The 8,855-nt window shown below is 45.8% G+C and overlaps 2 protein-coding genes across 2 annotated transcripts; one reads left to right on the top strand and one right to left on the bottom strand.

The window, feature by feature from the left end:
* Window positions 1-224: 224 nt before the first annotated feature.
* LOC125540495 (disease resistance protein RGA5-like) lies at window positions 225-5,518 on the bottom strand. The gene is made up of 5 exons (XM_048704105.1): window positions 5,198-5,518; window positions 5,020-5,095; window positions 3,845-4,855; window positions 3,439-3,646; window positions 225-2,493 (listed from the first exon to the last, which is right to left on the bottom strand). Exons 1-5 carry the CDS (start codon window positions 5,201-5,203, stop codon window positions 501-503), a joined length of 3,294 nt encoding a protein of 1,097 aa, XP_048560062.1. The 5' UTR covers window positions 5,204-5,518; the 3' UTR covers window positions 225-500.
* A 153-nt stretch (window positions 5,519-5,671) lies between these two features.
* Window positions 5,672-8,446, top strand: LOC125540496 (disease resistance protein RGA4-like). Its single transcript, XM_048704106.1, has 3 exons — window positions 5,672-5,855; window positions 5,941-8,027; window positions 8,112-8,446. The coding sequence occupies exon 2, from the start codon at window positions 5,987-5,989 to the stop codon at window positions 8,000-8,002; it is 2,016 nt and encodes a 671-aa protein (XP_048560063.1). The 5' UTR covers window positions 5,672-5,855; window positions 5,941-5,986; the 3' UTR covers window positions 8,003-8,027; window positions 8,112-8,446.
* The last annotated feature ends 409 nt before the right edge of the window (window positions 8,447-8,855 follow it).

Genomic DNA, 8,855 nt, shown 5'->3' with positions numbered 1-8,855 from the left:
TCCTCCGCACGAAACAAGCTGCCTGCTCCCTTGTGGCGCGGTGGGCCTTGAGCCGAGCTGCTGCGCGTGCAGCGGCCAGTTGAGCCTGGCTTGTGCCGTTGCCATCAAGCGCTGTGCGTCATGAGCTGCCTCCTGCGATCGCTGCTTCGCCGGGGATGCGCTGCTTTGGTATGTCACACTATCTCCTCTCCTCTGCACCGAGCCAACCTCTTTTTCGATTCAGCTACTGGAACCTGCCTTGCTACTAGCCCTGGCCTGGTTTCACCTTCAAACAAGAAGGTAGTACATACACACTGAACGTTTTCCCTTGAGCTAGGAAATTGGTTATAATCCGTCAGCATTTCGTCAAAAAAAAAAGAGAAAGAAGATTACACAAATGACATCTTTAGTCTTGGAAGAAAACCCACGCCTGCTCTTATCTTGCTTCTTCACATGTTCCTCCAAACGTTCCATGATCTACTTCTTGCCTTATTTAATCTCCTGACGCTTTTCCTCTATTTTTAAGTGTTGGTTCTCTTATCCTCCTCGGTGCAAAAAATCGCATCAACACATTGTACACTGATTGTAGGAGTGTTTGGGGGATTCCTAACGGCCGCCTCCAATGCAGACTCGGCAGCTTTTATATCGAATTTTTCAGCATTCCGTGCCCCAAGTTTTACGCAGATATCTGTAAGGTCTGTCAAGTGACAGAAGCCAACAATTTCAAAGGTATTTGGCTCCATCTTGTTTGAATTAAAGCCTAACTTCAGCTTTTGGACTTTGGGCATTGCTCCTGGCACAAAGGACAGGCATGGTGCAGCATCCATGAACTTGAAGTACGTGAGTAGTTGGAATCCTCCCCTGTCGATGATGATCCTGTCTGCAGGAGCACTCTGGATATACAGAGTGAGAGCAGAGAGAGAAGGTAGTCCTTTCAAGACATGTATATCATCCACCGTCAGCCCCCCAACTGCAATCTTTAAAATACGAAGGTTGACAAGATCTCCAGTCCACTCGGGCAGTGTGGAGAAGATGCAACATTGCCGCGACAACTCGAGTCTCTGAAGAGTCGGAGGAGGGTAGGTAATGATAAAGCCATCAAAACAAATTCCCATGCTTGAAGTACTAGTGTCATCCAGAGACGAGGCTGCAGGTGCCAGAGTTAAACATTTTAGGCTGATAATTTTCCCGAGAATCAAGCCCAGCCATTTAATGTTGTTCTCCAGACGATCAGTATGTAACTTGGCACAAGTGAGATGAAGATCCCAAAGATTGGTAAGATCGCCAAGGTCCATCACATTGTCAGCTGGGTTACTGCTGAGATCAAAATACCCCAGAGTGCGAAGAGATGTCAAGCGCCTAATATCACTGGGCAGATCAGCCTCACTAGGAAGACCAAGGTACAATAGACGCGGCAGACGAACAATATCTGATGGAACAGCAGATAATCTTGCATCAACTTGCAGTGTCTCCAAGTGTTGCAGCCCTTGAATATTGTTTGGAAGTTTGACGGTGATATTACATTCAATCTTGATATACTTCAGTCGAAACAACTCCCGGATTCTTGTGAGGTCAAAACTCTTCTTGCTTTGATCAGCCCAAATATGAAGAATCAGAACTCGAAGAAGTCCACAATCCATGATGGAAGGTACACACTTGATGAAACCCCCAAATACAAGTGATCTAATTTGGGATGTTATGATGCTTTCTGGTATATACGCACTTCTTACCCCTCCAAACTGGACGGACAATCGGCGAACTTTTTCAGGAAGTGCGAGAGTTGATTGGAAATAGTCCACAGTGATGACGAAATTTTGCTCCCTGGATTTTTGCCTAATAAAATCAAGTACAATGTGGTGAACTGAACATGACAACACCTTGCCATTATAACCGGTGTCCACAGCATGGACTACCCCTCTGCTGACAAGCTCATCAAAATAATCCTCAGCAATTTCTTCTGTGTCTCGCCCTCCCACATCACTGAGAAAACCTTCAACTACCCACTGCTTCACCAACTCATCCTTCTTGATCACGCGGCCCTGTGCATACATGCTGAGATATAGCAAGCATGTCCTCAAATGAGGAGGAAGATCATTGTACAGAAGGTTTAGAACATCTTTCAACCCTACAAAAGTGGAGGGCAAAGAATCTTGTATGTGCTTCCATTTTCCCCTTGCGACAATAGATTCGCTTGCTAACAGACTAGCAATACTTACAATTGCTAATGGTAAACCACCACATTTACTTATAATCTCATATGAAACTTCTTTGATATCTGTTGGACAACCCTCTTCAGAACCAAACGCTCTACTGAAGAATAACTTTCTAGAGTCATGATCATTAAGAGGTTCCATCTTATATATATGGTCTGAGTCATAACTGCAGCATGCCAATGCTACATCATCAATTTCTGTGGTGGTTATTATTCTGCTGCAATAATGACCACGTGGAAAAGCACGGCTAATAATATTCCATACTGATGCAGTCCATAAATCATCAACTATGATGAAGTACCTGCATAATTTTGTAAGTTACATCAGGCCTAACAACAAATTAATATATACCTCAGTCACGAGGCAAAATATATTGCAAATAAGTAAATATGATACCTATTGTTTTAAAGATAGTGTGCTAAATTTTAGCATACGTCCCTACCATTGGTAATACCTACATAACCCTAACTTGTAGATATTTCATGACCATAAGTACATGGATTATAGACGTTAGATGTTTACTTGTGAATAGCCTGATAACTCACATGTAGCTTCATAAGTTTTAACCCAGGAAAACAAGGGTCGTCAGAACATACTGACATGAGATTTAGTTTCTACGATCTTGTCACGGCGAATTTAGTGGTGGAAACCAATTTTAAATTGGTTTTGCCGTCTGAGTGCTAATGTTTTTTGAAAATTTTAAATTGAAAGAATTTTGCTAACATCAGTATTTTTCTCATTAATTACATAACATGTAGGTTTATGAAGAAAATAAAAGAGATGCAAGGAAATAGGTCATGGGTGGCTAGGGGTGCTTGGTAGCTACACCTAGGTACCGAACGGCCGCCAAATATCAGAGACTCACAGTCCTAAATTATGGCGTTTAATATGTACTTCCTCCGTTCCTAAATATAAGTCTTTCTAGAGATTTTACTATGGACTACATACGGATGCATATAGTCGTAGTTTAGAGTATAGATTCACTCATTTTGCTCCGTATGTAGTTCATATTGGAATCTCTAAATTCATAGAGTTGTGTACATCACAGTAAACAACAAGAATCTAAAGAAAAATAATCAAATGTCCCATAAAAGCGCGATCCTATTTGAGAAGTGTAAAAAACACAGGAGATGTTTCTCTCGTCTCTCAACAGTTCAAGAACAACACCTGAAATATTTCTGTGATTTGTTTTCAGAGAACACACAATATGCTTATTTAAACAGTACCTACTTTACAGATTGGTTACCTTTTGCCTTGGAGATGTTTGCTGATACCTTCAATAAGCTCCGGTATATCAGGAAAGCCATGGGGCCTTGGTGCCTTGAGTTGTGAGAGCATGCTGGTGAGAAACCCCCTCATATCTGGATTCCGGGGCACAGTTACGAAAGCCCGGCACTGAAATTTCCATCCATGCCTGTGATACAAGGCTCTGGCAGCTGTTGTCTTTCCAACACCTGCAAATCCAAAAAACAGGAAAAACTATGAAGAACTGTACAACTTGTACATGAATAACTTGAAAAGACATGAATTCAGCCGAGGCGAAGATAGATTATTTTTAGAGGAAACACGTCACTGCACTGCTTATTTATAAAAATGAAGATAGATCATGGAGTAGGGAAGCACATGAAATCCGAGGTGAAGCTAGATTGTACCTGCACATCCATTTATAGGTATCACCCTGAGTGTCTGATTGTCGGCGTCATCGTCGTCTAAAGCCAGCAACTCGACGAGCTTCTTTGGGAGCTCCACAACACCAGCTTTGGTACGGCCGGTGAGGCAGCTCACACCGGCTTCCCCAAGGTCAGCTGGTTTGATAGCCTTGGGAGGTGACCACTCGAAACATTTCCGTCTTTCAGCCGCATCCTTTGCTCGAGCAAGTAATCCTGAAAATTCGTCCTTGGCACGAGCGAGATCGTGATGAGGGCCGCCGCCGCCGGCGTCGCTGTCAATCACCTCGTCCAGGTGATCATCCGCGTCATAACAAAGTTCCCGAACTATCTTCATCCACCACCGGACCATGATGCTAGCGTCCTCATCTTCCGACATTTGCTTCAGGGAGATGCATAATTCCTTGAGAAGACGGATCTCATACGCACTGAGCAGATTTGGAGGCAGAGACTGTATTGGACCGGGAGCCGTGCGCCCATGGAGTTTCAGCAGGAGGGGGCCCACGGGTCCCAGCATGACAGTAACAGGAGCCTGCATCGCTGCCTCAAGAGAAGCAGGATGATAAATGACATCTAGAGAAGAAGAGGAAGAACCAGCATCCGCCATCGCCGGCAGAGTGGATCCGCCACCCCCAGGATTCTTCTTCACCGAGAGCGCCAAGAATGCAACATTATCCTTATCGGCGCTGTGGACGGAGCGCCAAGGGTGCGGGTCCGGCGGCGGCGGGTACACCGGGTGCTGCTTGGCGTCCTTCTTCTTGTCATCCTTGGCTGGGCCGACGGAGATGATCTTGTCGCCGTCCTTCTTCTCATCTTTGGCCGGGCTGACGGAAACGATCTTATCGCCATCCTTCTTCTCATCTTTGGCCGGGCCGACTGAAACGATCTGCGCCGTGGGGAAGTGCTTGCGCAGCTTGCCGACGACGGCGACGGGGTCGGCCGTGCCCACGATCGTCATCTTCTGGTCCTGCATGCTCATTTCCATCTGGTCGATGCCTGAGAAAGCCATAGTTGTTGCCGTCAGAAGTCGATTTCGGTCACGAATGACCAGGTGAACATTCGGGCTATTATTACTTGACCGACGACTCCCTCCGTGATGAGCACGAAGCAGAGCAAGAAACAGGAGTTGGTCGGAAGGGGAGAAGAGTATAACGTAGTACCGTGGAGAGCGGAGACGGCCTTGAGCGCCCTCTGCTTCTGCTTGTCGTCCTGCACGTCCAGCTTCACCACGACCTTCTGCATCCATCCATCAGAGAGGAGATGGCAAGCATAATCAGGAAACCGGGCCAGCGCGCAATCAGAAAGGAAAGAAATCTCGGATCGGCTGTAAGCAATCACCTTCATGGCGGCAATTGATCCAAGCCAACTTCAGGGAAGATGTTGTTTGTGATGGAAGTGCGCGTGCTTCTGTCCGTCCGTCTCTGGCGATGAACTTGTCCGTCTCTAAGAGTGGCGTGTGATTTTGGCAGGTGGGCTTACAGCTCTAGTCTTGTCAGTGCGCTGGCTGTCCTGTCTGGACACTGGATGCACTGATTCCCGTCGTACAGTGCCGCCCTTGTCTCTGCCGGCTTATTGCAATTTTTTTCCGTTCAATAATGCAGCCGACAACACTTTTTTTTTCCCTGTCTCAGTCGATTCTATATTCGTTAGATCTTATTACATTATTGCACTTGACTAAGACTTGGAAAAACCTCAGTCGACTGATAGCTAGCCAATTTTAATCAATCTTGGGATTTTCTCTTTTTTGAGATAATAAAGTGGCGGATCCTTCCGGATGCCCGCCACGTCTATCGGGAGGAAAGTCGTTGAGCAGGCAAGCATATACTGTATCAGAGAAAACGATCCTTCTCCACTCGTCCACTAGTACCTGCATCATCCACATAGTGTGGGTAAACCCATTTCTTCTCCACTCATGCCTCCATCAAGCTCGTAATTGCAGCAAGAGAGAGGACACAAGTCCGAGAAACCATAGATCTCCACTCCACTACTGGATTAGGTACATGCGCCTCCTCCTTCTCCCCACCTCTCCCTCTCCCTTGCGTTTCAAGCATCACTAACCCCACTTTGCCATGCATATGCAGATCTATGGAGGAGGGGTAATCGGCGGAGCAATAGAAAGAGAGATCGATGGAGGCGTTTGCTGTAGCCTTATTTGGCGCAGCGGCCAGTGCCGCCGTGTCGAAGCTCAGCAAGGTAATAGGTGAATTAAGCAAAAGGAGAGAGAGAAAAGCTAGTGTGGCGGTGAAGAATGATGCTAATTACATCAAAAATGATCTCGAGTTCATACAAGTTATCATGCAACAGTGTTTTGATTCCAGTGGCGGACACGTCAGTCCTTTGCAGCTAGTATGCATTGCATTGCTGAGGCGCTTGGCATATGACATCCAAGACTGCATGGACAGCTTCAATGCCGACAAGACGACCTTCACTGAATTTGCCAACGAGATTGCTGGCCTCAAGGCCAGATCAATCGACACGAAAGATCAGATACTGAGTTATATGAAGGTGATAACACTAGCAGTTAACGGGACATCACAAGGGGCAGCTGGGACTGCACACCAAGCAGCTCCTTCTGTCCCCAGGGAGCTTCAGGATCTTCTTAGCGACCAGAGCCGCCAGGCTTGGCTTGTTCGTAACCTTGACTGCTTGCTTTATTTGTGCTTGTTCCCTCCTGAGCATGATGTTAGGACTAAGCCCCTAATCAGGAGATGGCTGGCTGAAGAATTAGTAGAGGTTGAACAAGGCGCAGTCAACAATTTGAAAATCCTCATCACAGCCAGTATCATCTGTTCCACCCGGAGAGGCAACAACGGGGATGTAAAGATATGCCGACCCACTGATGAGACACTCCAATGGATCTCTGAAATGTCAGTCTCCCAGAATTTCATTGTCTTGTGTGACGGCAGGGCCCAATTGCCGGCCGATGAAGCCCGCAGGCTATCTGTGCACCCTCCTGCAAATGTCAAACTGAATTTGCCTCAGAATTTATCTCGTCTCCGGACCCTGGCGGTATTCCCTGCTGCTGGGGCGAATCTCTCCAATTATGAAGCTGTTTTCGATTTTGCCAAGTATGAAATGCTGAGAGTGTTGGATCTGAAAGAATGTGGTCACCTGAGTGATGGCCATATTCAGGCTATCTGTGACCTGGTGCTGATGAAATATTTGAGCATCAATTTGGGCAGCATTGGTTTCATTACAAGGGATATCGGCATGCTGAAACAGTTAGAGACGCTCGATCTGAGTGGAAGCCAAACTGTGACGGTGTTCAAGGAAGTGCTCCTGCTGCCCAAGCTGAAGCACCTCCTTGGCAAGTTCCAGCTTTCTAGAATAGATATCACCTCTGTGCCCGTAGTGGGATGGTTTGAATCAAATCTAGAGAGGTTCCTAAGAGATAAGAGTGTGCTGGAGACACTAGCAGGATTTGTCACCGGCGAGACACTAGGATTTCCACAGCTGATGAGTCTTATGAGGCGGTTGCGGGAGGTGAAGATATGGTGCGGATCCAACGCAAGCAAAAGAAACCTGAAAGATCTTTCAAATGCCATTACGGAATTCATTCATAGAACTACCAGAGAGCCTCATGTTCATTGGTCCCTATCGATCCATTTCGAAGGATCCTCAGGGGAATTCACCAAGAAGATAGTGTCAGTCGCCGGCAAACTCGACTCGCTCAAGCTGCACGGTAACCTCAGCCAATTTCCTCTGTTTGTTGCAGGGCTTAGTGATATCAAGGAGCTGTGCCTCTCGTCCACTGGTCTGAGCTGGGATGTTATTCGAGACGGGCTGACCGATGTGAGGGGATTGAAATATCTGAAGCTTATTGAAGATAACCTTGGGTCCCTCGACATACTGTCTGAAGCTGAGCACCTCAAATCCATTGAGCGAATATTCGTTGTGTGCAAGCAAACGCTGGAAGTAGCAATCAGAGCAGTCGCGCTGCCCGCTCTTGTCTCACTTCATATCCTCTGTGAAGATCTGCATGGCATTCCTGATGAACCCCTCATCGAAATCATTCCCATGGCGAAACTCCAGGAAGTCGCTCTCCATCAACAAGTCGAGGGTGCAACAAAAGATGAAATGCTACGCATTGCAACGGGCCATCCTAATAAGCCCGACGTTTTGTTCCTCGAGTATCCCCAGTAATTAATGCAGACTTAATCAAACAAAGGTCAGTTCTCCTTCATCTTCACTTGAAAGTCTTCAAGTATATATCTTTCAATTGTTATTAAGCCTACTCTTTCATTTTGTGCAGTGGAAATCAGCCAGGGTTTCACCCAACAACTTAAGCTGGACGCTTCTTCTCTCGTCGTGCGGCGGGTTTCATTATAATAAAGGTGTACTACCACAGGTTGTTCGCTTTATCTTTCCAGGTTACTCCTGTGCAGTGCAGCGGAGCACCGTATCTTTTATATGTTTCAGAGAGATAAAACCGTACTCTTACTGTAAATTTTATTTTGCTCCTTCAAATCAGGAAATTTCCTATTAACTGTTGTGTTTGTTTACTCCCATCCATTATTTTAGCTTTGGGCTTTCTATATATGTTGAACAAGCTTGGTGATCAACTGTTATGTCAATTTCGGTGATTAATTGTTGGGTCATGTTTGTACTTTTGATGACTTGTAATACGTGATATAATAATCATGTCCATACAAACAACTTCAATCCCAAACTGGTTGGGGTAGGCTTGAGATGAAACCCATAAGATTTCGAAACCAAGTCATAGTTCTGACACGTGGATAGCTGTCTTTCACGCACCCCTGTCCATTGATACTTCATTAGTGATATTCCAGTTCTTAATATCTCTAATTATCAGTACGCTTTACCCATCACTAGCTATGCATTGGCACTTCTGGAGACCTGTCTTGTATATGCACAAACCATCTCATATTCCAGTTCTTAAGATCTCTCATTATCAGTACGCTTTACCCATCCGCTAGCTATGCATTGGCACTTCTGAAGACGTGTCTTGTATATGCACAAATCATCTCAAACGATG

This window comes from Triticum urartu, chromosome 2 (genome assembly GCF_003073215.2).
Source record: "Triticum urartu cultivar G1812 chromosome 2, Tu2.1, whole genome shotgun sequence".
NCBI lineage: Eukaryota > Viridiplantae > Streptophyta > Magnoliopsida > Poales > Poaceae > Triticum > Triticum urartu.
This window is presented reverse-complemented; position numbering and strand designations above follow the sequence as displayed.